General features: G+C 62.3%; 3 protein-coding genes across 3 annotated transcripts; 1 reads left to right on the top strand and 2 right to left on the bottom strand.

Annotated features, from left to right (window-relative positions):
• Positions 1 to 864: 864 nt before the first annotated feature.
• Positions 865 to 10,471, bottom strand: NCAPH2 (non-SMC condensin II complex subunit H2). Its single transcript, XM_063153599.1, has 21 exons — positions 10,396 to 10,471; positions 8,699 to 8,944; positions 7,206 to 7,307; positions 6,672 to 6,727; positions 6,172 to 6,247; positions 6,009 to 6,080; positions 5,505 to 5,584; positions 4,959 to 5,101; positions 4,799 to 4,882; positions 4,221 to 4,318; positions 3,931 to 4,002; positions 3,745 to 3,811; positions 3,122 to 3,229; positions 2,858 to 2,911; positions 2,567 to 2,637; positions 2,407 to 2,473; positions 2,175 to 2,258; positions 2,012 to 2,055; positions 1,795 to 1,896; positions 1,091 to 1,240; positions 865 to 1,015 (listed from the first exon to the last, which is right to left on the bottom strand). Exons 2-21 carry the CDS (start codon positions 8,804 to 8,806, stop codon positions 866 to 868), a joined length of 1,788 nt encoding a protein of 595 aa, XP_063009669.1. The 5' UTR covers positions 8,807 to 8,944; positions 10,396 to 10,471; the 3' UTR covers position 865.
• Positions 10,472 to 10,550: 79 nt separating this feature from the next.
• Positions 10,551 to 22,660, top strand: LMF2 (lipase maturation factor 2). Its single transcript, XM_063153593.1, has 14 exons — positions 10,551 to 10,663; positions 12,052 to 12,305; positions 13,022 to 13,050; positions 13,863 to 14,059; positions 14,668 to 14,846; positions 16,889 to 17,027; positions 17,143 to 17,277; positions 17,374 to 17,479; positions 17,922 to 18,018; positions 18,093 to 18,275; positions 20,505 to 20,673; positions 21,157 to 21,268; positions 21,351 to 21,459; positions 22,170 to 22,660. Exons 1-14 carry the CDS (start codon positions 10,561 to 10,563, stop codon positions 22,479 to 22,481), a joined length of 2,124 nt encoding a protein of 707 aa, XP_063009663.1. The 5' UTR covers positions 10,551 to 10,560; the 3' UTR covers positions 22,482 to 22,660.
• Positions 22,661 to 23,259: 599 nt separating this feature from the next.
• MIOX (myo-inositol oxygenase) lies at positions 23,260 to 26,327 on the bottom strand. The gene is made up of 10 exons (XM_063153596.1): positions 26,289 to 26,327; positions 25,178 to 25,240; positions 24,960 to 25,040; positions 24,570 to 24,732; positions 24,417 to 24,484; positions 24,218 to 24,327; positions 24,056 to 24,123; positions 23,755 to 23,804; positions 23,555 to 23,667; positions 23,260 to 23,452 (listed from the first exon to the last, which is right to left on the bottom strand). Exons 1-10 carry the CDS (start codon positions 26,304 to 26,306, stop codon positions 23,344 to 23,346), a joined length of 843 nt encoding a protein of 280 aa, XP_063009666.1. The 5' UTR covers positions 26,307 to 26,327; the 3' UTR covers positions 23,260 to 23,343.
• Between the last annotated feature and the right edge of the window lie 1,405 nt (positions 26,328 to 27,732).

The raw sequence follows: 27,732 nt of genomic DNA, 5'->3' as shown, positions 1-27,732 counted from the left end.
GAGTGGGGTCTGTCGTGATTTGGGGCGTGGGGGTGGCACATGGCAGGGGAAAGGGACAGCTGGCAGCCTCCAGTGTCCCCAAGTGCGTCCCATGGCAGGGACAGAGCCCACACCTTGCAGGGGTGTCACATGGCAGGGGAGAGACACCGGACGGCCCCCAGTGTCCCCCAGGTGAGTTTTATGGGAGGGCCAGAGCCTGCACCCTTCAGGGGTGGCACATGGCAAGAAGGGGACAGCTGACACCCCCAGTGTCTCCCAGGTGTGTTCCACGGGGGGACAGAGCCCCGAGAGCCTGCAGGGGTGGCACATGGAGGACAGCTGACAGCCCCCAGGTGTGTCCTGTGGGAGAGACAGCCCTGAAAGAGCCCACACCCTGCAAGGGTGTCACAACAAGGGGGACGTCTGACACCTCCAGTGTCCCCCAGGTGTGTTCTGTGGGAGGGACAGAGCTCACACCCTCTGAGGGGTGTCACATAGCAGAAATGGACACCTGATAGCCCCCAGTGTCCCCAGGAATGGTCTGAGGTGAGGGAGATTTAGAGGGGGCAGGTGGAGAGACCCCCCCAGGTGTGTCCTGTGAGGGTGAGAACATGGATGAGTAGGTGGAGGGACCCCCACCAGACCCTACTGCCCCCCAGCAGTGCCACATGGCAGGGAGGGACCCCTGCAGCCCCCAGGAGTGTCTCATGGGGCAGGGGGCTTTGCACAGATGAGTGAAGTGACCCCTTTCCAAAGGGAGACAAAAGGCAGGTGGGCAGAGGGACCCCCCAGCCCCTCCCCACAATCCCTGTGCACCCAAATCCCATTACAGCCCCCCACCACTCTCCAGGGAAGAGGCCAGCCCTTAGCAAAGTGGGGGGGGGATTTATTGGGGCCCGGGGTCCCTCTGGGAGGGCAGCTGGAAGTGCTGGAACCTCTCGTGCGCCGGGCGTGCCGAGAGCAGCCGCAGCCGCGCCGTGTCCAGCGCCGCCTCCAGCCCCGGCTCCTGCGCCAGCTCCACCTCCGCGTCGTTGGCCTGGGCAGGGGACAGGGGGTGGGAGAGGGTCCTGGCACAGCCAGCGACCCCCCCAGGGAGCCCCCAGAGCCTTACCAGCTGCAGCGAGGCCAGCAGGTAGCGGCACACCTCGAACGGGGGCTGCCCGGCCACCAGGCTGGCCAGAGAGTGCCACCGGCCCAGCTCCGCGCAGCGCCCGGTCAGTGCCAGCCCGTAGGCACGGACATCGAAGGGGACACGGTTCTCCTGGGGGACAGCAAGGGACAATGAGGGGACAGGGAGTGTCACTGGTCAGTGCCAGCCCGTAGGCACGGACATCGAAGGGGACACGGTTCTCCTGGGGGACAGCAAAGGGACAGCGGGTGTCAGGGAGTGTCACTGGTCAGTGCCAGCCCATAGGCTTGGACATTGAACGTATACAGGTCTCCTGGGGGACAGCGAGGTGACAAGGAGTGCCACCTGTCCGTGGCCCTGACCCTGTCAGTGCCAGCCCCTACCCACGGACACGGAAGGGAGCACAGGACTCCTGCAGGTATGGGGGGACAGGGAGGGTTAGGGGTGGAGTGAGAGGGGCAGGGGGGTGCTCAGGGGTGGGCAGGGAAAGCCAGAGGGCTCACAGTGGGTGGATACTGGGTGTTCAGGTATGAGCAGTGGGGCTCAGGAGTGAGCAGGGCAGTGCCAGCCCCCAGCCCAGCCCAGGCAGTGCCCCCCAGCCCCCAGCCCAGCCCAGGCAGTGTCCCCCAGCCCCCAGCCCAGCCCGGGCAGTGCCCCCCAGCCCCCAGCCCAGCCTGGCTCCGTGCCTGCTCCTGCAGCAGCGGCTCCACGCGCTCCTCCCACTGCCGGATGCGCTGCGACAGCTCCGTCTCCTGAGCAAACTTCTGGGAACTGGCCATGAACAGCTCCTGGGGACAGGGACAGCAATGGGGACACCCCAAGTGCCCTGGGGACACCCCAAAGCCTCTTGGGGACACCTTGAGCCTCTGGAGTCACCCCCAGGTCCCCACGTTCAGCACCTACCACGTTCCTGCGCACCAGCTCCTCGTAGCCAGGTTCAGGGGGGTCTGTGGGAAAAGGGATCACCAGAGTGGGGGACAGCACCCAGCCACCCCCATGGGAGGGACAGGGGACCCTCAGGGATAGACAGGCCAGGGAACTGGGGAGGGAAGGGTCAGCAGCTCACCCAGGTTTCCTTCCTCTGGCTCCTCTGGTGCTTCAGGCTCCATGTCCTCGTGCTCCACAAAATCATCATCATCACCATCCCCATCTGCCAGTATGGGGACACTAGTCAGTATCCCCTGAGAGCCCCTCAGTGGCCCCTGAGACCCCACAACCTTCTGGGCCCCCCCCCAGACCCCCAGGAAGAAAAGAAAGGCTCCCCAGGCTGGGGGATTTGGGGTTTTGTGTTCCAGCACCTGCCCCATCCTCGCTTTCAGCGCCGCGCTCCTGCTCCAGCTCTGGCTCCAGCTCCCTCAGCAGCTCCTGGAGGGAGGAACAGCCCTGAGCCCCTCCAGAGCATGGCAAGGGGGTGCTGGAGCCCCCCAGCCCCCCAAGTTTAGCCCGCACCCCACTCACCCCCCGTCTCTGGAGCTTCCTGTGCGCCGCCAGCCGCTCCTTGAAGTGCCGCCAGTACAGCACCTCCAGGTCTGCAGGATTGGGAACAGGGATTTGGGGTGGCCCCTCTGTGCATCCCCAAAGCAGAACCTCCCCCCCCCCCAGGCATCCCAGGCCCTTCCCCTTTGCAGGAGATGGTGTCCACTGCTCCCAGTTTTGGGGTGTCCTTCCCCTGCATGCCCTCCCCACTGCAGGATCCAGTCCCTGGTGTCCCCCAGGACAGGGAATGTGTCCCTGCCCGTGTCCCCTCACCTGCAAAGGTGGGGCCCTTCCTCCTGGTTTTCCGGCCCTCTGTGACGTTGTTGTCTGGGGGGAGCAGATCAGGAATAATCATTGGATGGAAATTCCATGGATTTATCAAAGTTGGAAAAGCCCTCTGAGCCCATCAAGCTTCCTCAGCACTGCCAAGGCCACCCCTGCCCGTGTCCCCAAGTGCCACGAGCACAGGGCTGTTAAATCCTTCTGTTAAAGATTTTTTAAATCCTTCTGGCTCCCAATCCCACAGGAATCACTCACAGGCTGCAGAGAACCATCTCGTGAAATCCTGGAGCTTCCTCGGGCCCCTCCTCTTCCTCTTGCCTCCAACCACATCATCCAGGCCGTGTGGCACCAGGAAGGGCCTCCCTGCGGGTGACACAGGTGACACCGGGTGTGCGGCCACCCCCAGGGGCTGGGAGGGGGCCCCTCTGGATGTCCCGGGGCTGGAATGACCCAGCGTGGGGACAGGGACACTTGAGGATGTCCAGTGGGGCTGGAAGTGACCCCCTGTGGGGCTGGGAATGACCTGGCATGGGGATGGGGATGTGGGGCTGGGAATGACCCCCTGTGGAACTGGGAATGACCCCCTGTGGGGCTGGGAAGGACCTGCCATGGGGATGGGGATGTGGGGCTGGGAATGACCCCCCATGAGCTGGGAATGTCCCCCTGTGGGAGCAGGGATACCCCACTGTGGGACTGGGGACACTGAGGGACACACAGCCAGGAGTGACCCTCCCATGGGATTGGGAAGGACCCACCGTGGAGCTGGGATACTGAGGGATGTGGGGCTGGGGACCCTGACGGACAGGGTCCCCAGGGATGACCCACCTGGCCCATGCTGTCCCTGCTCCCCTGGAGCTGCCCAGTTTCCCCAGAAATACCTTTCCTGAAGGGCTTCTCCTCGGAGTCTCCGAAGGGGTCGAGGCTCTGCCATGGATTGGGCTCCTCCTGGCACAGGGGTGAGCATGGGCAGGGGCTCTGGGGCATCCCAGGGGTCCCATCCTGCCCGGATTTGGGATCTCCCTGGCTCAGATTTGGGATCTCCCTGGCTCCAGGGCCCCCCTTACCTTGCTGAGGGCTTTGGGGTCCTGGCTGGGGAGTCTCTCCCGCAGGATGTACCCCCGGGTCTGGGGCAAGATCTGGGGGACACGGGGAGGGACAGTGAGGGATGGGGGGACAGGGAAGGCCTGGGGTGGGGGGATCCAGGGGTCTGGGGAAGGAGTGAGGGGATCCAGGGAAGAACAAGGGGCTCCAGGGATCCAGGGAAGGAGTGAGGGGATCCAGGGATCCAGGGAAGGAGTGAGGGGATCTAGGGAAGGAGCACAGGCAGCCCCCCGAGCCCCTGCCCCACACAGACCCTCTGAGCCACGATGTGTTCGTTGGGGACCGGGGTCACTTCCATGTCATCCCCCAGGGGGACCCCAGGAACGTCGTCATCGTCAGGTCCTGCATCACCTGGAAGGGTGGGAATGGGCAGAGGCTGGAGAAGCTTCCAGGACCCCCCATTCCCACCCTGTCTGCCAAGGAATCTCCCCAGGTGCTCCTCCTGCCAGGGCAGGGGCAGCAGAGGGCAGGAGCAGGGAATGGTGCAGTTGGTAGGGTTGGAAAAGCCCCCCAGAGCCCAAATCCAAGCGTTCCCAGCACTGCCAGGGCCACCACTGACCCTGTCCCCAAGTGCCACATCCACAGGGATGTTAAACCCCTCCAGGGACAGGGACCTCACCCCTGTGCCAGGGCTGCACAGCCCTTTCCAGGAGGAAATGCCCCAAAATCCACCCTGAGGCCGTTCCCTCTCCTCCCACCCCTGTTCCCCGGGAGCAGAGCCCAGTCCTGACCATCCCTTCCTGGCAGGGATGAATTCACCCCTCGCCCTCCTCTGCAGCCCCCTGGATGGACAGAGGGACCCCAGGACACCCGGCAGGTGCCACCCCTCACCTGCCTCCTCGCAGAAGCTCAGTGCCCGCACCAGGGCCGTGCCAGCGCTCCGACGCTCGGCGGGGCTGGATCCCGGAGCCGCCGCTGGGGACAGCGACAGTGACAGTGAGCCCTGGCAGCGGCAGTGACGGTGACAGGGCCACCCCAGAGCCCCCGGTACCTGTGGCTGTGCCCTGGCGCTGCTCCTGCTGCGGGTGGGTGGGGGAGAGCCCGGCCAGCTCCAGCAGGAAGGCGCCGGAGGCGTGGGGGGTGGAGGTGTTCATGCGGAAATCCCTGCGGCTGGCCAGCACCTCGCCGCGCCGGCTGCGGGGACACGGCAGGACGCTGTCCCCAGTGTCCCCAGCGTCCCCTGGGACAGCCCCTGGGCCAGCCCAGCAGCACGGGAACGGCCTGGATGGCCACGCACATCCTGGGATCGTCCTGCTCCTCCAGATCCCAGCAGGGATTGTGTGTTTGTGCTGAGGGACCCGGCTGGAGCAGGGGAGGGGACACGGGACAATCCCACCAGGAGAGGGGACAAGGGACAATCCCACCAGGGACTGGAGCAGGGGAGGGGACAAGGTACAAGGGACAATCTCACCCGGGACTGGAGCAAGGGAGAGGACACGGGACAATCCCACCCAGGGATCCCAACTGGAGCAGGAGAGGGGACACGGGACAATCCCACCCAGGGGAAGAGGACACAGGACAGTCCCAGGAGTGGCACCTCAGGAGGGGATTTTCCTTCTTCTCCCCCTCTTCCGGGGGCACCAGGGACATCGGGGTCAGGGGAATGATGTTCACGGCCTGGGAAGGGACAGGGAGGTGGCAGAGAGCCTGAGAAAGGTGTCACTGTCCCCAAGGCCACCACCCTGGCTCGATGGCCCTGGGATTCACCTGGGAAAATGGTGCCATGGAGGGGAGGAAAGGAGGGAGAAAGGGAGGGATAAAAGGAAGAAAAGGAGGAAAAAGGAGAGAGAAAAGGAGAAACGGAGAGGGAAGAGAGGGATAAAAGGAAGAAAAGTAGGAAAAAGGATAGAAGAAAGGGAGGGATAAAAACAGGGATAAGAGAGAGAAAAGGAGGGGGAAAGAGAAGGGGAAAGGGAAGGATAAAAAGAGGAAACACAGGAAAAAAGGGAAGGAGAAAAGGAGGAAGGAGGGATAAACGCAGGAATAAAAGAAAGGAAAGGAGAACTAAAAGGAGGCATAAAATGGAACTGGTTCCTCTTACAGCAGGCTGCTGATCCCTCCTCATGTCCACGCTGGCCTGGCTGGTTTCTGGGATGTCATCCAGGGACAGGAACTGCAGGAAAGCCCCCCCAGTGTCACCCCAGCTGGCAGGGACACCGAGGGACCCCCCTGGAGCAGGACAGGGAGCACAGAGCCCGCCTCACCTCTTCCTCCTTCTCCGTGAAGGTGGCGTCGGCATCGCGGCCGTCGGGGCCCAGGGAAGTGGGCAGCTTCTCCCTCCTAGGGAAAACCGGGCTCAGGATCCATGGAATGGGGGCCAAGGGTCCCTCCAGCCCTGCTGTGGCTCCCCCAGGTGGGAAAATCCCAAAAAACAATGGGGATTTCCCTCTCATCTGTGTCAGTGTGGGAGTCCAGAGGAGCTGGCAGCACATTCCGAAGAGATTTTCCTTTTGGAAAAGGCTCCCTCAGGCTCCTTTGGACTCCTGAATCCCCATGAATGAGAAGGAAAAGCAGCCCTGGTTTTGTGTGTTATCCCTGTGATGGCATTGCTAAACCTGGGATGCACCTCCCAGGGCAGGGATGGGACGTGGGGATGGCCCAGGATCAGGGCAGGGATTCTGCAGGACAAATTCCCCCCTGGGATGGGAAAATTCCCCCCTGGCGATGGGAAAATTTCCCCCTGGGATGGGAAAATCCCACTCACTTTTTCTTGGAGATGCAGTCCAGTGTCTGGCAGACCAGCATGTACAGGTGTTCCACCTGGAAAACAGCACCTGGGGCTGGAAAAGGGGGGAGCAGCTCCTGGGAAAGCCCCTCCACCCGAGGGACTCCCCTCCTCTCCCATTATGGAGGTCAATTCCATGGGGTTTGGTGCTCTTTTCCCTTTTTTCAGCCATTCCACGGCCAGACTGGGGGCAATCCCTGGAATTTGGAGCAGCCTGGGATAGTGGAAGGTGTCCATACCCATGGTCCCCTCCCACCCAAACCATTCCAGGGCTTTGTGGTCCAATAGCTCCAACATGCCACAATTTTGTGGCAAAACAGGATTTAAATCCCACCCTGGAGAACAGCAAAACTCCTGCTGTTCCCTGGGGCTGCCAACAACCTACAAAGGGATCAAATTTCGGAAGGATGAGCTGAAATTAATGATTAAAGATTTGAAGCCAAGGGGGAATTCTAGGGTGACCCCAGGGTGGCTCAGGGGGATGGGATGGGGATGGGGCAGGTGTGATCTCACCTTCTTGCTGTAGATGCAGGCAGAGCCCTGGATCAGCAGCGCTGCCTCCATGAAGTTCATGGTGGTTTTGCCGTTGTCGAAGGAAATGCAGATCTGGTCCAGCTGGGAGAGGCAGGGTTTGGGTTTAGCTTTTACGGAGGTGTTTGGAAAGGTTTTATTCTGTTAAATGGTTTTATTCTGTTATACATTATTCAACTCAATGAAGGGTGAGACTAAGAGATGTAAAACTCAACACTGTTCTGCTAAAGCTAACTTATTTTCTGGTTACAATTCCTTATAAATACTTTTCACCCTATTAGCTTCTGCCACACAACATTGCTGTTAATTATAACACTGGTCACTTACAATTAATTATGTTAATTCGAATATTGCTGTTAATTCTAACACTAATCACTTATAATTAATTATGTTAATTCTAATATTGCTGTTAATTCTAACACTGATCACTTATATTTTCACTCTGTGTGGTCTTGCTACTATGCATCTTTCACAGTTTTAACCCTCTAAAATTAAATTTTTAATTAAAATTTATTAAATTAAAATTTTAATTCTTTAAAATTCTTCTGGAAGGCCACATTTTAAAACTTGTTTCTAGTTCAATCTCTCTACCAATAATGTAATTTATGCTTTATGACTTTAAGTCAGCACACATTATTATTATTTTTACTGTTTGCATACTGATGTATAAAACTGTAAGAGTTTTCTCTGAGGTTTTGGCAATTCTTCGTAAATCTGTTCCTCACAGGCAGGGAGGAGAGGCTGAGCCTGGCAGGGTCTGGGGTGCCACAGGGACAGGGATGAGGGGAGGTGGCAGAGAGCTGGGAAAGGTGTCATTGTCCCCAAGGCCACCACCCTGGCTGGACGGCCCTGGGATCCACCTGGGAAATTGGGGCATGGAGGGGAGGAAAAGAGGGATAAAAACAGGGAGAAGAGGAGAGGGAAGGAGAGTGATAACAGGGAGAAAAGGAGGGATAAAAAAAAAAGAGATAAAAGGAGGAAAAAGGAGAGAGGAAAGGAGGGGGAAAGAGAGGGATAACAGGAGGGAAAAGCAGGATAAAAGAAAGAAAAGGAGGAAAAAGGAGAGAGAAAGAGAGGGGAAAGAGAAGGAGAAAAGGAGGGGGAAGAGAGGGATAAAAGAAAGAAAAGGAGGGACAGAAAGAGGGATAAAAAGAGGGGGAAGAGAGGAATAAAAGGAAGAAAAGGAGGGATAAAAAGAGAGAGAAAAGAAGGAGAGGGATAAAATGAAGAAAAGGAAGACAAAAAGGAGAGAGAAAAGGAGGAATAAAAAGAGGGGGAAAGAGAGAAATAAAAGGAGAGAAAAGAAGAAGGAGAGGGATAAAATGAAGAAAAGGAAGACAAAAAGGAGAGAAAAGGAGGGATAAAATAGGGAGAAAAAGAGCAGGAAAGAGAGGGATAAAAGGAAGAAAAGGAGGAAAAAGGAGGGAGAAAAAGAGGGGCAGGAGACACGAGGGGCTCTGGGGTGAGCCCATTACCTCCTCCAGGTACTCCCCCAGCTGGGCAGCCACATCCACCTCCCAGTTCTTGGTGAGGTCCCGGATGGGCTGCAGCAGGTGCAGGAAGCGGGAATCCACCTCTTCCATGGTGGGATCCCCCTGCAGACACCCCAGAAGCGGCCTGGGAGCTCCCAGCTGTGGAGGAGGGTCCCTCAGGGAATGAGTGTCCTGGGCTGCAAGTCAGGGGACAGCGCCAGGGGAAGCTCTGCAGGAATCACAGCTGGGCTGGGTGGGAACAGAGACACAGCTCAGGAAACGGGGAATTGATTGGGCTGGAAAATGCCCACCCCCATCCCAACAGCAATCCCAATCCCGACACATAGATCCCAACTCAAGCCTGGTCCTGATCCTGACCCTGATCCCCACCCCAATCCTGACCCTGACCCCAGCCCTGGCCCTGATTCTCATTCTGACTGTGATCCCAGTCCTGACCTGATCCTGATCTGTCACAGACATCTTTTGTGAAAAATCCTTTCTTTAGGATTTTCCCCCTTTCTGAGAAGCTGTGGCCTCAGGAACAACATGTAAACAGTGGTTATCTGCTGCTGTGGAATGCAACAGGTGGATCCGTGATTGGTCTCCTGTAGATGTTTACACTTACTGACCACTCACGGCAAAGCTGTTCTTGCTTTCTGCCTGGACATAGAACTTTGTTATTCATTCCTTTTCTATTCTTAGCTTAGCAATTTTCTGAGAACTTTTCCTTCTATCCCTATTAGTGCAGTTATAATGTAATATATAGCATAAAATAATAAATCAAGCCTTCTGAACATGAGGTCAACGTTCTCGTCTCTCTCTTCACTCTGAAAGACCCTTGCAAGCCGTGTGACAGTGATCCCAACCCCACTCCCAGCCCTGGCCCTGATTCTCACTCTGACCATGATCCCAATCCTGACCTGATCCTGACCCTGATCATGATCCCAACCCCACTCCCAGCCCTGGCCCTGATTCTCACTCTGACCATGATCCCAATCCTGACCTGATCCTGGCCCTAACTTCAGTCCCAACCCGCACCCCGACCTCAAACTCGATCCCAGTCTGGAACCCACTCCCAACCCCGATCCCGCTCCCCACCCTGATTCTCACCCCAATCCCATCCCCTATCCCAACGCTCACCTGACCCCGACCCCAATTCCCATCCTTAACTCTGCCCCGGTCCCGATCCCAACCCCAACCTCAATTCCGATCTTGATCCCAACCCCGATACCCAGCCAGACCCCGACCCCAATTCCCATCCCAATGCCTACGCCAACTGCACTCTCAACCTCGACCGTGATCCCAATCCCAATCCCCCATCCCGACCTCAGTCTCCACCGTGATCCCGACCCTGACCCCGGTCCCCATCCAAACCTCGATCCCGATCGTTATTCCCATCCCGATCCCATCCCGGTCCCGGTCCCCATCCAAACTTCAATCCCGACCGTGATTCCAATCCCGATCCCAATCCCAGTCTCGATCCCGACCTGATCCCGGCCCCCTTCCAAACCTCGATCCGGATCGTGAACCCGGTCCCGGTCCCCATCCAAACCCCGATCCCATCCCAGTCCCGGTCCCCATCCAAATCCCGATCTCGATCCCCATCCAGACCCCGATCCCGTCCCAGTCCCGGTCCCCATCCAAATCCTGGTACCGGTGCCGGTCCCCACCCAAACCCCGATCTTGATCCCCATCCAAACCTCGACCCCGCCGTGTCCCTGCTCTCCGCCCCTCACCGGCCCCTCCTCATCCCCCGATCGCCGCCGCCATTTTCGTCCTTCCCGCGCTCCGGGACGCTCCCCGAGCGCCGCTGACGTCACGGCGCCGCTGACGTCATCGCCGCGCGCCGCCGGGCCGGGGCCGCCATGGCCGCCATGGGGGAGCTGGCGCGGCCGCGGGCGCTGTTCCTGGCCGGGCTGGCCGCCGTCTACATCGCCGCCTTCGGCTCCCTCTACGTGCAGATCCCCGGTACCGCGGCGGGCACTGCCGGGAGTGGGGCGGGGGAACCGGGACGGAGCCGCGAGTGGGGCCGGGGGATGCGGGATAGGCATGGGGGAATGGAGCAGAGCCGGGACTGGGGCCGGGGGAACCGGGATAGGGACGGGAGTGGGGCCGGGAGAACCAGGGTACGGATGGGAGTGGGGCCGGGCGAACCGGGAAAGGAATGGGAGTGGGGATGGGGGAACTGGGACAGGGCTGGGGGAACCGGGACGGAGCGGGGAGTGGGGCCAGGAGAACCGGGATAGAGCCGGGACTGGGGCGGGAGAACCGGGATAGAGCCGGGACTGGGGCGGGGGAAACGGGATAGGGACGGGAGTGGGGCCAGGGGAACCGGGACGGAGCCGGGAGTGGGGCCAGGGGAACCGGGACGGAGCCGCGAGTGAGGCCAGGGGAACCGGGACAGGGATCGGAGCGGGGCCGGGGGAACCGGGATAGGGGTGGGAGTGGGGCCGGAGGAGCCGGGATAGGGGTGGGAGTGGGGCCGGAGGAGCCGGGATCGGGACCGGGGGAACCGGGACAGAGATGGGAATGGGACCTGGAGAACCGGGATGGGGACGGGAGTGGGACCGGGGAAAGCGGGACGGAGCTGGGAGTGGGGCCGGGAGAGCGGGATGGGGCCGGGGGAACCGAGATAGGACCGGGAGTGGGGCTGGGGGAACCGGGCCAGAGCCGGGAGAGGGCTGGGGACGTGGCCGGTGGAGTCTAGCGGGATCGGGGTCGGGAGGGGACCGGCGGCGCCGGGGCAGGGACAGTCCGTGCCCGTCCCGCTGCCGGGCCGATCGCTCCGTATCCCCGTTATCTTTTCCCTCCTCCCGTTTCCCTCCCTCGTTTCCCCTTCCCGGGAGCACCGGCGGTCCCGGCGCGGCTCCGGTGTCCCTGAGCCGCAGCAGCCGCCACCGCCCGTCCCTTCCACGTGGCTCTGGCAGCTCCTGCCTCGCACCTGGGCCCTTCCCGGGGGATGGAGGCAGGGATGGCCGGGCTGGAGGCAGGGATTGAGGCCGGGTCGCGCTCCCGGTGCCTCGGGTTTGTCCCGGCAGCAGCGCCGGCTCCTCGGGGGACGTTCCGAGTGGGGCTGCCGGGGATTTTTTTCCCGGGAATGTGGGGTTTATTGTGGATGTTTCCTGGGAGTGCCGGCTTTTTCCCAGGAATGCCGCGGTTCTCGGGGAAATGTGCGGGTTTATGCCGGGTTTTCTCCCGGGAATGGCGGGTTTATTGCGGGCTTTCCCTGGCATGCCGTGCTCAATCCGTGTTGCCCCTGGCATGCCGGGTTTATTCCCGGTTCTCCCGGGCATGCCGTGCTCAATCCCGGTTCTCCGTGCCGTTCGGTGCTCACTGCCCGTGCCCGCCGTCCGCAGGGCTGTACGGCCGCGAGGGGCTGCTGCCGGCGCGGCGGGTGCTGCGGCTGAGCGGGAAGGGGCTGTGGGAGCAGCTCCGCGATGTGCCCACGCTGCTGTGGCTGGGGCCGCGCCTGGGGCTGGACACGGAGCAGGGCATGGAGCTGCTCTGCCTGCTGGGAATGCTGGCGGCGCTCGGCGCGCTGCTCTGCGACTCCCTGCGGGACTGCCTGGTGTTCGCCCTGCTCAGGATGTTCTACCTGTCGCTCTACCAGGTGCGGGGACAGCGGGGGGTGGCTTGTCCTGCCAGCTCTTGGTGTGCTGGGGGGGGAGCACAGTGGTGGAATCAGGGAAGGATGGGGTGGGAAGGAGCTGTAAATGCCATCCCATTCCAGCCCCCACGGGCAGGGACACCTCACACTGTCCCAGGGTGATTCAGCCTGGCCTGGAGCTGCAGGGGGACGAGGGATGCAGGGACAGCACACAGGGAATGGCTCCCACTGCCAGAGGGATCTTGGCAATGAGGAATTCCTGCCTGGGCTGGCATTGCCAGAGCAGCTGGGGCTGCCCCTGCATCCCTGGCAGTGCCCAAGGCCAGGCTGGGCACGGGGGCTGGAGCAGCCTGGCACAGTGGAGGTGTCCCTGCCATGGCTGGGTGGCACTGCAGGGGCTCTGGGGTCCCTTCCCACCCAAGCCATCCCAGGATTCCCTGGATCCTCCCTGATGTTGGGGCTGGAGCTCCCATGGGTCAGAGCTGGGTGTGGGGGGAGGAGGAGAAGGAGGAAGAGGAGGAGGTTTCACTTCCCTCTGAAATCAGGAATTAAGGAAGGACAGATGATCTGTATGAGGCCATCCCTCCCAAGGGGGCTGTCACCTCCCACTGCTCCCGTGCCAGGGGGCCCAGGGCTCTGTGCCCATCCCTCTCCCCAAGGGGAAGGGTCTGGGAGTGTCAGACCCCGCAGCTGATCCCCACCCTGCTCCCTCTCCGCAGGTGGGCCAGGTGTTCCTGTACTTCCAGTGGTGAGTCCGGCAACCCCCCCTCACCTTTGGGGCTTTTGAGGGGCTCAGGGCTGGGGAACCATCCTGGGCCCCCTGGGTGGGGGGCACAGAGGGTCCTGGGGAGTGGGTCGGGGGGCTCTGGGGGGCCAGGGTGGGGGGCACAAGGGGCTGTGAGGCCCAAGACAAGGGGCTGCCCAGGGGGCAGGGGACACAGTAGGGTGGGGGGCTCTGGGGACTGGGTTGGGGGGCACAGAGAGCTCTGGGAACTGGACAGGGGATGTGGGGGGCTCTGGGGACTGGGGTGGGAGCACGGTGGGATGGGGAGCAGGGGGTGGCCGCGTCCCCAGCCCCACATACAGGGCACGGCCGTGTCCCCAGCCCCACATCCAGGGCACGGCCATGTCCCCAGCCCCACATACAGGGCACACCTGTGTCCCCAGCCCCACATACAGGGCACGGCCGTGTCCCCAGCCCCACATACAGGGCACACCTGTGTCCCCAGCCCCACATCCAGGGCACACCCGTGTCCCCAGCCCCACATCCAGGGCACGGCCATGTCCCCAGCCCCACATCCAGGGCACGGCCGTGTCCCCAGCCCCACATAGAGGGCACACCTGTGTCCCCAGCCCCACATACAGGGCACGGCCGCGTCCCCAGCCCCACATACAGGGCACGCCCGTGTCCCCAGCCCCACATACAGGGCACGGCCATGTCCCCAGCCCCACATACAGGGCACACCTGTGTCCCCAGCCCCACATACAGGGCACGCCCGTGTCCCCTGCCCCTGTGGGGTGCAGGGTGGGGGTCTCAGCCCTGTCCCCCCCATTCCCCAGGGACAGCCTGCTGCTGGAGGCCGGGTTCCTGGCCGTGCTGGTGGCCCCCCTGCGCCTGCTGCGCTGGGGGTCCCCGGCCTGGAGGCCCCACGATGCCGTCACCTTCTGGGCCGTGCGCTGGCTCCTCTTCCGCCTCATGTTCGCCTCGGGCGTGGTGAAGCTCACCAGCCGCTGCCCCACCTGGTGGGGGCTCACAGGTGAGGGGGGCTCAGCTACTGGGGAGAATCCCCCAGTTTTAGGGGTTGTGAAGCTCCTGAGCTGCTGCCCCACATGGGGGGATCACAGGGGTGCAGGTTTGAGGGTTCAGGTGTTGGTGAGTGATGTGGGTTTGGGGTTTCAGCTGTTGGGGGGCTCACAGGTGAAGGGTGCAGGTTTGGGGGCTCAGGTGTTGTTAAGGGTGTGAAGCTTTGGGGGTTCAGTCACTAGCCTGGAATTCCAGGGAGTTTTTGGGAAGCAGGTTATGGAAAGCCCTCCCAAAGCCTGCTGTGTGCCCCAGCCCCAAGATACCACTTAATTCTGAATTCCAATTCTGGAATTCCCAGAATTGCTTGTAGTCTGCAATGGGAAAAACTGGCATTAACCCCAAATTAGGTTCAGTTTTTGGGAAGTAGATTATGGGAAGTCCTCCCAAAGTCCCCTGTATCCCCCAGCCCCAAGGTGCCTCTTCATTTGGAACCATTTTTGCCCCAGGAAGCTTTTCCCTGGTTAACACTGGTTATACTCTGCAATGGCAAAAGCCGGGATTACCCAGGATTGGGGTGAATTTTTGGGATTTTTGTCAAGCCCCCGTTTCTGTGCCCCCCAGCTCTGACGTACCACTACGAGACCCAGTGCATCCCCACGCCGGGGGCATGGCTGGCACACCAGCTGCCCGTGTGGTTCCAGAAGCTCAGCGTGGTGGCCACCTACGTCATCGAGGTGGCCGTGCCCGTGCTCTTCTTCGCGCCCCTGCGCCGCCTGCGCCTCTTCGCCTTCTACTGCCAGGTGGGACTGGGCACTGCGTCCAGAGGGCGGGCTGGGGTGGGCATCCTGCACTTCAGGGGGGCTGCTGCAGGGGTTTTGGTTTGGTTATTTGGGATTTCGTTGGTTTGGGGGTTTTTTGGATTGTGTGGTAGCGAGTGTGAAGGGTTTAATGTTCGTTAATTACTGGTGTACTCACTTTTTGTTGATTTGAGATTTTATTAGTTTTGGGATTTTTTGGGTGGAGTGATAGTGAGTGTGATGGGTTTAGTGTTGGGTAATTATTAGTGTATCTACTTTTTGTTGATTTCAGATTTTATTAATTTTAAGATTTTTCATCTGCTAATCACTGTGAAGGCTTTAGTGTTAGTTAATTACTGGTGTATTCACTTCTTGTTAATTTGGGATTTTATTACTTTTGGGATTTTTTTGGTGTTGTACTAGTGAGCGTGGTGGATTTAGTGTTCATTAATCATTAGTGTATTCACTTTTTGTTAACTTGATATTTTATTAATTTTGGGATTTTTTGGGGTGGTGTGCTAGTGAGTGTACTGGGTTTAGTGTTGGTTAATTACTGGTGTATTCACTTTTTGTTAATTTGGGATTTTATTAATTTTGGGATTTTTTGGGTGGTGTGCTAGTGAGCGTGGTGGGTTTAATGTTCGTTAATTACGGGTGTGCTCACTTTGTTGATTTCAGATCTTATTAAGATTTTTTGGGTAGTTGCTAGTGAGAGTGGTGGGTTTAATGCTGGGTACTTACTAGTGTATTTGCTTGTTGTTAATTTGTGATTTTATTAATTTGGGGATTTTTTGGGTGGTGTACCAATCGCTGTGGAGGGTTTAGTGCTGGGTAATTACTGGTGTGCTCACTTTTTGTTAATTCAGGATTTTATTAATTTTGGGATTTTTGGGGTGTTGTACTAGTGAGTGTGGTGGGTTTAATGTACTGCTGTACTCACTCTGTTAATTCAGGATTTAATTAATCTGGGGATTTTTTGGGTGGTGTGCTAATGAGTGTGGTAGATTTAGTGTTGGTTAATTACTGGTGTATTCACTTTTTGTTAATTTAGGATTTTATTAATTTTGGGATTTTTTTGGGGTGGTGTGCTAGTGAGTGTACTGGGTTTAGTGTTGGTTAATTACTGGTGTATTCACTTTTTGTTAATTTGGGATTTTATTAATTTTGGGATTTTTTGGGTGGTGTGCTAGTGAGTGTGGTGGGTTTAACGTTTGTTGATTACGGGTGTGCTCACTTTGTTGATTTCAGATTTTATTAAGATTTTTTGGGTGGCATACTAAGTGAGCATGGTGGGTTTGATGTTGGGTAATTACCGGTGTATTCACTTTTTGTTGATTTGAGATTTTATTAATTTTGGGATTTTTGGGGTTGTGTGCTAATCACTGTGGGGGGTTTAGTATTCATTAATTACTGGTGTGCTCACTTTTTGTTGATTTGGGATTTTATTAATTTTGGGATTTTTTGGGTGTTGTACTAGTGAGTGTGGTGGGGTTTAGTATTCTTTAGTTATTAATGGACTCACTTTTTCTTGATTTCAGATTTTGTTAGTTTGGGGATTTTTTTAGGTGGTGTACTAGCGAGTGTACTGGGTTTAGTGTTGGTTAATTACTGGTGTATTCACTCTGTTAATTTGGGATTTTATTAATTTTAAGATTTTTTTGTGTGGTGTGCTAATGAGTGTGGTGGGTTTAACGTTCGTTAATTACTGGTGTATCGCTTTTTGTTAATTTGGGATTTTATTAATTTTAAGGTTTTTTTGGGTGGTGTGCTAATGAGTGTGGTGGGTTTAGTGTTGGTTAATTATTACTGTATTCACTTTTTGTTGTGAGATAGGATTAGTAGGAGGGTAAAGCAGGTTTAAAACTTTAAAAGGACATAAAGAAAAATGTGTGTCTGTGACAGCCCTGGGTCTCTTTGTGCCAGGGGGTCCCCATGGGGGCTGGGGCTGGCACTGGGAGGTGAGGTGCCCACACCGGAGGTGCTGGTCAGGTGTGCCCAGTGTCCTCTGTCCCTGTGACACCCCAAACCCCTCCTGTGCCCCCCAGGTCCTGCTGCAGGTCCTCATCATCCTCACGGGCAACTACAACTTCTTCAACGTGCTGACCATCGTGCTGGCCTTCTCCCTGCTGGACGAGGAGCACGTGGGGCGCTGGCTGGGCCGGCCCCGCAGGAGGCAGGGCAACGGTGAGACCCCGGGCTGGGGAGGGGAGGGGGCACTGTGGGAGCTGCCACACTCAGCCCAGGGCAGGGGCTGTGCCCAGGGGGGTCCCAGGCAGGCTCTGACCCCTCTGTGCCCCAGGCTGGCCCCCCAGCCTGGGCTCAGTGCTGGGCACGCTGCTGGAGCTCTGCACCTACGGGCTCCTGCTCTGCTGGACCGTGCACTACTTCGGCCTGGAGCTGGACTGGGACAAGAAACTGCTGGACTCCAAAGTGGGTACGTGCCAGGGCACAGCTGTGTGTGCCCCTCCCTGGGCTCAGGGGCTGTCCCTGACCCACGTCTGTCCCTGACCCACGTCTGTCCCCCCTGCAGCCTTCACCTACCACGAGTTCACCATGTGGCTGCGCACGGTGACACTGCCACTCGTGGGGGTGGCCTCCCTGTCCCTGTCCTGGGAGATCCTCGTGGCCATGTACCGGTGGGTGTGGGGGACACTGGGGTGTTTCCAGGGGTGTGGGGGACACTGGGGTGATCCCAGGGGTGTGGGGGACACTGGGGTGATCCCAGGGATGTGGGCGATCCCAGCAGTGTGGGGGACACCAGGGTGTCTCCAGGGGTGTGGGGGACACCAAGGTGCCCTTGAGGCGTGTGGGGGGCATCGGGGTATCCCCGGGGATGTGGGTGAAACCAGGGTGTCCCCAGGGGTGTAGGGGGACACTAGGATGATCCCAGGGGTGTGGGTTAAATCAGGGTGCCCCCAGGGGTGTTGGGGACACTGAGGTGACACCCTGGGAGCTGGGAAGGGGTGACCCTGCTCTGTGATTTAAGCTGTCAGATGGAGTGTGGGAGGGTTTTAACCCCCCAAACCGGGGGGGCTGATCCCCTTTGCCCCCATAACCCCCCCATTTGTGCCCCCCCAGCTGTGCCTGTGTCCGGGGATGCTTCTGGAAGCTCTGGGCCACCCTGCAGTGGGCCATCATGGCCACGGCCACCGTGGGCCTGTTCGCCGTTAGCCTGGTGAGGCCTGGGGGCCGGGGGGCACCGGGCACCCCCAAAGCCCCCAGGCCCTGACAGAGCCCCCTGCCCGCCAGGTGCCCTTCACCTACATCGAGCACGAGTCCAACGGGAAGCTGTGGCCCGGCATCCACCAGATGTTCGGGGCCGTGGAGCGGTTCCAGGTGGTCAATTCCTACGGGCTCTTCCGCAGGATGACCGGCGTGGGCGGCCGGCCCGAGGTCATCCTGGAGGGCAGCTACGACGGGCACAGCTGGATGGTGAGCCTGGGCTGGGCACGGGGGTGGGCACAGAGCCTGGGCTGGGCACAGAGCCTGGGCTGGGCACGGGAATGGGCACGGGAATGGGCACAGCTGGATAGTGAGCCTGGGCTGGGCACAGGAGTGGGCACAGAGCCTGGGGTGAGCACAGGAATGGGCACAGCTGGATGGTGAGCCTGGGCTGGGCACGGCAGTGGGCACAGAGACTGGGATGGGCACAGAGCCTGGGATGGGCACGGGAATGGGCACAGCTGGACAGTGAGCCTGGGGTGGGCATGGGAGTGGGCACAGAGCCTGGGCTGGGCGCGGGAATGGGCACAGCTGGACGGTGAGCCTGGGCTGGGCACGGGGGTGGGCACAGAGCCTGGGCTGGGCACAGGAATGGGCACAGAGCCTGGGCTGGGCACGGGAATGGGCACAGAGCCTGGGATGGGCGCGGGAATGGGCACGGGAATGGGCACAGCTGGATAGTGAGCCTGGGCTGGGCACAGGAGTGGGCACAGAGCCTGGGCTGGGCACGGGAATGGGCACAGAGCCTGGGATGGGCACGGGAATGGGCACAGAGCCTGGCGTGGGCACGGGAATGGGCACAGCTGGATGGTGAGCCTGGGCTGGGCACGGGGGTGGGCACAGAGCCTGGGCTGGGCACGGGAATGGGCACAGAGCCTGGGGTGGGCATGGGAGTGGGCACAGAGTCTGGGCTGGGCACGGGAATGGGCACAGAGCCTGGGATGGGCACGGCAGTGGGCACAGAGCCTGGGGTGGGCACGGGAATGGGCACAGCTGGATGGTGAGCCTGGGCTGGGCACAGCAGTGGGCACGGGAATGGGCACAGCTGGATGGTGAGCCTGGGCTGGGCACGGGAGTGGGCACAGAGCCTGGGGTGGGCACAGGAATGGGCACAGCTGGACGGTGAGCCTGGGATGGGCACGGAAGTGGGCACAGAGCCTGGGGATGGGCACAGGAATGGGCACAGCTGGACGGTGAGCCTGGGCTGGGCACGGCAGTGGGCACAGAGCCTGGGCTGGGCACGGCAGTGGGCAGAGAGCCTGGGCTGGGCACGGGAACGGGCACAGCTGGATGGGGAGTCTGGGCTGGGCATGGCTGGGCACAGCTGGACACAGAGTCTGGGGCTGGGCACAGCTGGGCACTGAGCCAAGGGTGGGGACACAGAATCAGGGTTGGGAAGGGGCTCTGAGCTCACGCAGTCCCAAGGCCCAGTTCTTCCTGCCAAGGAATTGCCCTGGAGCTCCTCCTGCCAAGGGCAAGGGGCAGCAGAGGGCAGGAGCAGGGGATGGTGCAGTTGGCCTGGTTGGAACATGGGGATCATGGGGTCCAAACGTGCCCAGCACTGCCAAGGCCACCACTGCCTGTGTCCCCAAGTGCCACATCCATGGCTTTGAATTCTCTCTGGGGGTTGGAGGCTCCAGCCTGTGCCAGGCCTGGGGACCTCTTTCCAGGAGGAATTTTCCAATATCCAACCTAAACCTTCCCTGCTGCAACTCGAGGCTGTTTCCTCTCATCCTGTCCCTCGCTGGGATTGGAGTCACCCTGGGTCCTTGTTCTGGGGCTGTGGTGACCCTGGGCAGGACCAGGCCCTTGGTTGGATCGGGTTCTGGAGGTGTCCTGCCCCAGAATCCTGGGATTTTGGGTGGGAATGTCCTTTCCCGGGGTCCGAGGTGACCCCAAGGAGGATGAGACACATGGTTGGGTCAGCTGTGGTTGGTGCTGCCCCTGTCACAAAATCCAGGGATTTTGGGTGGGAATGGTCTTTTCCTGAGGTTGTGGTGACCATGGACAGAACCATGCCCATGGCTGGATCAGGTTCCAGAGGTGTCCCTTTTACAAAATCCCGGGATTTGGGGTGGGAATGTCCTTTTCCTGGGGCTGAGGTAACTCCAGGCGCTTGGTCGGATCAGGTTCTGGAGGTGTCCCTTTTACAGAATCCCGGGATTTTGGGTGGCTGTGTCCTTTTCCTGGGGCTGAGGTGGCCCTGGCTGGGGCTGGGTTCTGGAGGTGTCCCTGTCACAGAATCCCAGGATTTTGGGTGGCAATGTCCCTTTCCTGGGCTGAGGTGGCCCTGGCTGGGGCTGGGTTCTGGAGGTGTCCCTGTCACAGAATCCCGGGATTTTGAGTGGCAATGTCCCTTTCCTGGGCTGGGGTGGCTCCGGGCCCTGGCTGGGGCTGGGTGTCCCTGTCCCCGTTGCCATGGCACCGTTCCGTCCCCAGGAGATCGAGTTCATGTACAAGCCCGGGAACGTGAGCGCGGCCCCGGCCGTGGTGGCCCCGCACCAGCCCCGCCTGGACTGGCAGCTCTGGTTCGCCGCCCTCGGGCCCCACCAGAGCAGCCCCTGGTTCAGCGCCCTGGTGCTGCGCCTGCTGCAGGGACAGCCCGACGGTCAGACACACGGACAGGGCACACGGGGGCTCTGGGGACAGGCGACATGGAGGGTGGGGACACGGGGGGCTGGGTGGCTCTGGGGACAGAGGACACAAGGGCTGGGGGAACAGGGGACATGGGGGCTGGGAACAAGGAGCAGGGGGGCTGAGGGCTCTGGGGACAGAGGACATGGGAGGCTGGGGGGTCTGGTGACTGAGGACAGGGGTCACCGGGGCCTGGGGGCTCTGGGGACAGGGGACACAGGGGGCTGGGGCCTCTGGAGACCCAGGGCGTGATGGGACCTCCCCAGCATTGGTGCCACCATGGTTTTAGGGTGTCCCTGTTTGGGTTTGGGGTGTCCCCACAGCCTTGGAGGTGTCCATGATTGGGTTATTCCCGCAGCCCCGGGGGTGTCCCCAGGTGTGTTTGGGCGTCCCTGTTTGGGTTTGGGGTGTCCCCGGCTGTGTTCAGGCTGTCCCCATCTGTGCCCCTGTCCCGCAGTGATCCGCCTGGTGCAGACAGACGAGTCCCGGTACCCGTTCCACGCCCGCCCGCCCACCTTCCTGCGGGCCCAGCTCTACAAGTACTGGTTCACATCCCCCAGCGAGGCCAGGTGAGCGGGGAGGGGCCCCTGAGCCCCCAGCCCGGCCCTGGGGGGGGTTGCTTTGGGGTCACCGAGCCCCCTGTGCCCCCAGCCCAGGCCCAGCTCCGTGGTGGCGGCGGCAGCACGTGCAGGAGTTCTTCCCATCCGTGTCCCTGGGAGATCCCACGCTGGAGTCCCTGCTCAGCCAGCACGGCCTCAAGGTGGGCGCGGCGTGACCCCTCCCTGGGCTCTGAGACCCTCCCTGGCTCCTGACCCTGTCCTTCAACACCCCTGACCCCCTGCCACGGTCCTGACCCCCCTTCCCTTGCCCCCAGCTGTCTCCCTGACCCTATTCCACTGCTCGTGACCCTCTGTTCCTTCACCTTGATCCCCTTGCCTCACCCTTAAACCCCCCAAGCCCCCTTCCCTCTCCCCTGACTCATTTTGTTGCCCCCTGACCCTCTTCCCCCACCCTGACCCCTTTTTCAGCCCCTAATCCCCCCTTCCCTCACCCCTGACCCCCATCCCTCTCTCTCCCTGGACCCTGACCCCTTTCCCATCCCTTGTTCCCCTGGCCCCACCTCCCTCCCTGAGCCCCTTCACTTGCCCTGAGCCCTTTTCTTAGCCCTTGACCCCATTCCCCCATTCCCTCACCCTGATCCTCTTTATCAGCCCCTGATCCCCCCTTCCCTTACCCTCTTCCCTCCCTCACCCTGCTCCCTCACCCTGATCCCCTTTTTCAACCCCTGGCCCTTTTCCCTCACCTCCAATCCCTTCCCCACCTCAAACTCATTCTCATTTTTTCTCCAAGACAATCCCCCCTGATCCCATCCTCCCCCAGGACAAGCCCCCTGACCCATTTCCCCCTGCCCCTTTCCCCCCCCAGGACAAGCCCCCTGACCCATTTCCCCCTGCCCCCTTTCCCCCCCAGGACAAGCCCCCCGTTCGCCGCCGGGCCGAGGCGCTGCTGCCGCGCCTGCTGAGCTCCGTGCGCCGCCTGTGCCAGCCCGTGTCGGGCCCCGCCCTGCTCTGGTCCCTCTACCTGGTGGCGGCCACCGCGGGGCTGCTGCGGGCCCTGGCCCGCCGGGGGCCGCCCCCCGCCCGCCACAAAGGGGCCCGGGACCGGGGGGAGCGCAACGGGGCGCGGGGCACGGAGGGGACGCGGGGAACGGAGGGGGCGCGGGGCACGGGCACAGAGGGGGCGCGGCCCGAGGGCCGGCAGGCCAACAAGAAGAAGAAGTAGCCCCCAGAGCCCCCAAAAATGGGGGGCAGGGAGGGAGTCCCCGGCTGGGGGGGCAGCGCTTGTTGGACCCCAGCCCGGGCCAGTGCCTTCAGTGCGGTGTGGCCATGTGGGGTGGGGACACAGCCAGGCCTTGGGGACACCTCCCACTGCCTGGGGGGGCACCCAGGGCTTGGGGACACCTCCCACTGCCTGTGGGGACACAGCCAGGCCTTGGGGACACCTCCCACTGCTACCTGGGGACACCTGCCCAGTGTCCAGGCACTCCTGGGAACCCCTCCCTAGGGCTCGGGGGCTGCTTGGGGACATGTCCCAGTGTCTGGGGACCCGGCCCAAATGCCCGGGGACCCCTTGGGAACCTGGCCCCAGTGTCGAGGGACCCCTCCCCAGTACCCAGGGACCCCTTGGGGACCCCTCCAGGCTCCACAGTGTGGGGGCTCAGCACAGGTCAGGGGCTCAGAGCGGGTGGGGGCTCTGTGCCCACGGGCTGGGGCAGTTTGGGCAGTGCCAGCCCTCCGGTTACCCTGCCCGGCCCCTCAGGTCACTTTGGGGTCCCCCCTGGCACTTTGGGGTGCTCCTCCCTGCGGGCTCTGCCCATCCCATGGTTCCCCCTGCCCGGCTCAGCCCGAGCCCAGAGCTTTCCTATAATTTTCTAATTAAAGCCTTTGACATTCCAGCCCTGCAGCTCTCCTGGATTTGGGATTTGGGATTTGGGGGGTCCTGCGGGGAGGGGGACTGGCACGGGGGTGCAGCAGAGCAGGTTTATTGTGGAGCCCTAGGGCAGGGTCTGGGGGTGCTGTGGGGGGCCTGGCAGGGTTCGGGGGTCCCAGCAGGGTTCGGGGGTCCCCCCTGCAGGACGGGGCTGTCACCAGCAGAGCTGCCCCGGGCAGTATTTGTCGATGAGGCCCTGGTAGTAAGCGCGGAGCTGCTGCACGTCGGGCAGCTCCTCCTGCTTGGTGTACAGGTCGAACTTGCTGCGGGGGCAAACGGGGGGTCAGGGCGGGGGGCTGCACCCCCCAAAGCCTCGGGGGGCCCGGCCGAGCCCCCAGAGCCCCCCAGACCCCCCTGGCACACACTTGAGCTCGCGGAGCCAGGGCAGCATGCGGCGATCCTCCTCCGAGCACAGGTGCCCGTAGTCACCGTGGGCGTGCCAGGGGTAGAAGGAGTGGAAGCGAACCATGTAGAAGGCCTGGCGTGGGGGGCACGCGGGGTTAGGGTGCTCCCCCCGCACCCCCAAACCCCCCGGGGGTCCCTGAGCCCCCCAGGCTGAGCTCACCTCCTTGGGCAGGGCGAACTTGTTGAACTTCATCACTTGGTACATGTACTCTGAAAAGGGGGGTGGGCGTGGGGAGGGGCTGGACCCCCACCGGGGGGGGACCCCGAGAGGTGCAGAGCCCCCCCAGAGTCACAGAGCCCCCCAAAGAGCAGCCCCTGCCCCACGCCAAGGGCTGCGGCCCATGCAAAGGGGGCAGTGGGGAGGGGGGGTTCAGCACAGCCCCGGGGGCACCAGAGCCCCGTTCGGGGCAGGGGGTGCTGCCCCCAGGAAGGGACCCCTCCCCTCAGCCCCCCAAACTCACCATCGTGGCCCCAGGACATGAGGACGTTGTCCAGGCCGCAGCCGGGCTGGTACATCCCGCACTCGGTGCTGGGGATGGGGTGGGGATTGAGGGGCTGGACCCCCCCCTGCAGCCCAGCCGGGCTGGGGGTGCAGCCCCCGACCCCCCGGGGGTCCCGCTCACCTGTACCGGGGGTCTTTGGTGTCGGGGTTCTCGTGGAAGGTGGAGTCCCCGTACACCACCGACTTCTGCACCTTGCAGCCCACCGGGAAGGTGTCCCCGACCACGGCCCACTGCGGGGGGCACGGGGGTCACAGCGCCCCCCGAGGGCTCCCCGGCCGCGGGGGGACCCCCCGAGCCCCCTGCCCGCCGTGCCGCTCACCTGGGGCTCCCCGAACAGCACCAGCACCTTGCCCAGGTCATGCAGGAGCCCCACGAGGTGGAACCAGTCTGGGGGGACAGGCGGGGCCGTGTCACCCCTGCGCCGGGCACCCGGCGGGGCACAGGGCGGGCACGGGGCGGGTTCCGGCCCCACCTTTGTCGGGGTGCGCCCGGCGGATCCCCTCGGCCGTCTGGAAGGCGTGGAAGGAGTTGGGGAAATCCACGTCGGGGTCCGACTCGTCCACGAGCTGGTCCAGCAGCTCCAGCGCCTCCATCACGCTCATCCTCCGCTGCGAGCAGGAGCCGTACTGCGCGCTCTGGGGACGGCGACACGTGGCGACAGCGCCATCCCCTGCCAGCCGCGGCGGCCGGTGCCCCTCGGTGCCCGCACACGGGCTGGGAGGGGCGGCGGGGCTGGGACACCCCCGCTGGGGTGGCACCGGGGGACCCGGGGTGACACCGGGGGACAGGGGGTGACACCGGGGGACCCGGGGTGACACCGGGGGACAGGGGGTGACACCGGGGGACCCGGGGCCGTTCGCACCTTCCTGCGGACGAACTCCACGGTCTGGTGCGTGTGCATGAGCCGGTAGGTGTTGTACACGCGGTCGATCAGCTTCCCCTCCTGCGGGGCAGCACCGGGGCTGGGGGCGCTCCGGGGGCTCCCCCCGTGTCCCCGCACCCTGCCCGGTGCTCTGGGGACAGCCGGAGCCCCGGGACCCGCCCGGCTGGGGACCCCCGCCCCCCGGGACCCCCACTCACGGTGTAGTTGCGGAACTCGCTCTTGGCCTTGCCGGGCTGCGGCTCCTCGGAGGAGTCGGGGCCCTGCGGGGAACGGGGATCAGGGGGAGCCGCGTGGGGACCGAGGGACGGGGACGGGGGACAGGGACGGGGGACAGGGACAGAGCGGCTCAGGGGGACCCGCGTGGGGACCGAGGGACGGGGACAGGGACAGGGGACAGGGGCCGGAGCGGCTCAGGGGTCCCATGGGGCACCGCGGGACAGGGACAGAGGGATCAGGGCTCCCATCCTGCCCCCGGGATAGGGACAGGGGGACAGGGACAGAGGGATCGGGGGTCCCATCCTGCCCCCGGGATGGGGACAGGGACAGGAGGACGGGACAGGGACAGAGGGATCGGGGCTCCCATCCTGCCCCCGGGATGGGGACAGGGGACAGGGGACAGGGACAGAGGGATCGGGGCTCCCATCTTGCCCCCGGGATGGGGACAGGGGACAGGGACAGAGGGGATCGGGGTCCTGTCCTGTCCTGCTCCTCTGGCCGAGGCTCTGCGGGACAGGGACAGGAGGTTGGGGACAGGGGGACACAGGCACCAAGGAGAGACCCGGTCGTGTGGGATCACACTGTTACACTTTGTCACACACTATCGCACGCTGCCGCACAATGTCACACTTTGTCACACGGTGTCACACTTTGTCACACACTATCGCACACTATCTATCACCGTGTCACACGGTGTCACATGGTGTCACAGATCACCACACTGTCCCCCGGGGCACAGACGGATCTGGGGGTGCCATCCCCGATCCCTGGGGGGGTCCGGCCCCGGCTGTCCCTAGATGGGGACAGCAGTCCAGGGGTCCTTGTTTGGGGTCTCTGCCCAGCCCCACGGGTGCTGTGGGACACCCCTCTGGCTGGCCCTGTCCCCACAACCCTGCCCAGGGTGGGGGCAGCTCCCTGTCGCCTCGGAACCCCCCAAATTGGGACCCTTTGGGGTGGGGTGGCACCCCACAGCAGGGGTGACATCGCCAAGGGGTCCCTCTGTCCCTGGGTTTGGGGTGGCCCGGGTGTGTCTGTCCCGTCCCCCCCCCAGGTGTGTCTGTCCCCCCCCGGTGGAGCCCCCCGCCCCCTCACCTCCTGCAGGCTGCTCATGCTGGGGCTGGGGGCTCCGGGGCTGGGGGCGGCCGCCTCAGCCCCGCTTTTATGGCGGGGGCGGCGCGGGGGGCCCGCCCGGCGCCGCGGGGACAATGGGTGACAATCGGTGACCAGTTAACCCGCCCCGGTTAATGTTTGACCCCCCGCCCGCCGGGGGGGGGGCTGGGGACCCCCGGGCCGGCCCCGAGCTGGGGACCCCCGGGTGGGGCCGCGAGTGACCCCGCAGGGACACGGGGAGAGGAAGCGGCCCTGGGGACACAGCGGGGACACCGGGATGGCGCTGCCCCGGGGAGGCGATGGCACGGGTGTGACACGGCACGGCACGGGCTGGCACGGGTGGGCATGGACACGTGTGGGCACGGCCAGGACAGGGCACAGACGCGGCCGGACATGGGCACGTGTGGGCATAACCAGGCACAGACACGTGTGGGCACGGGCACAGACACACATGTGTGTGCCCCCACTGTCCCCACAGCCCTGCGGACACAGCCCCCACCTGTCACCTCCTGCTCCTGAGGGGCTCCGTGCCTGTCCCTGGACACGGCTGCCCCCTGCCCACCCCCTGCCCCATCCCCAGGGGATCAGTGTGCCCCATCCCATATCCCATCCCATATCCCTTCCCTATGGGATCACCGTGCCCCATCCCTGCCCCTTCCCTATGGGATCACCACGCCCCAGCCCAGCTCCTCCTCACACGCTTTGTTTATTCCACACAATCCAGGATTCCCGGGAAGCAGCGACCTGGGCCAGGGTGGGTCGGGCACCCCCCAGGCTCAGCGGGGGCACCCAGGGGAGGCCACAAAGGCCTGGGCACCCCCACACCCCTCGGGATCCCCCAGCGCCCCTCGGCAGCTCTATGGGGTCTGGGAAGTCCCGGGACACCCAGGGGAGGGACACCCAGGGACAGCTCCGTCCGTGTGGCACCCAGGGGACATCCTGGTGCTCTGGGGAATGGGGGCTGGGGAGCTGCTGGCATGATTGGGGTGCTCCGGGGGCTGGGGTGTTCTGGGAATGGGGTGTTCTTGGGAATGGGGGTGCTCTGAAAATAGGGTGTTAGTGGGAAGAGGGTGTTCTTGGGAATGGGGTTGTTCCCAGCAATAGGGTGTTCCTGAGAATGGGGCGCTCTGGGGGAACAGGCACATTCCTCTGGGAATGGGGTGCCCCAGGAACGAGGTGCTCTGTGAATGGGGTGCCCCAGGAATCGGGGTGCTCCTGGGAGGCCAGGGCTGCTCTGGAGGGAGTGGGGCTGCTGCTCTCGGGGGGCTGCTCAAGCTGCCCCCAGGAGGGGGTGGGACAGTGACCTGGCTCACGCATCCCTGTCCCACCGGGCGGGGTCCCCGTGCCCTGTCCTTGCGGGGTCCCACGGCCCCAGTGTCACCCTGGGGAAGGGCCGGGGCCCTGGGGGTGCCCTGGGGGTGCCGCG

This window comes from Melospiza melodia, chromosome 4 (assembly GCF_035770615.1).
Source record: "Melospiza melodia melodia isolate bMelMel2 chromosome 4, bMelMel2.pri, whole genome shotgun sequence".
NCBI lineage: Eukaryota > Metazoa > Chordata > Aves > Passeriformes > Passerellidae > Melospiza > Melospiza melodia.
The sequence above is the reverse complement of the archived record's forward strand: the minus strand, read 5'-3'. Positions and strand labels throughout refer to the sequence as shown.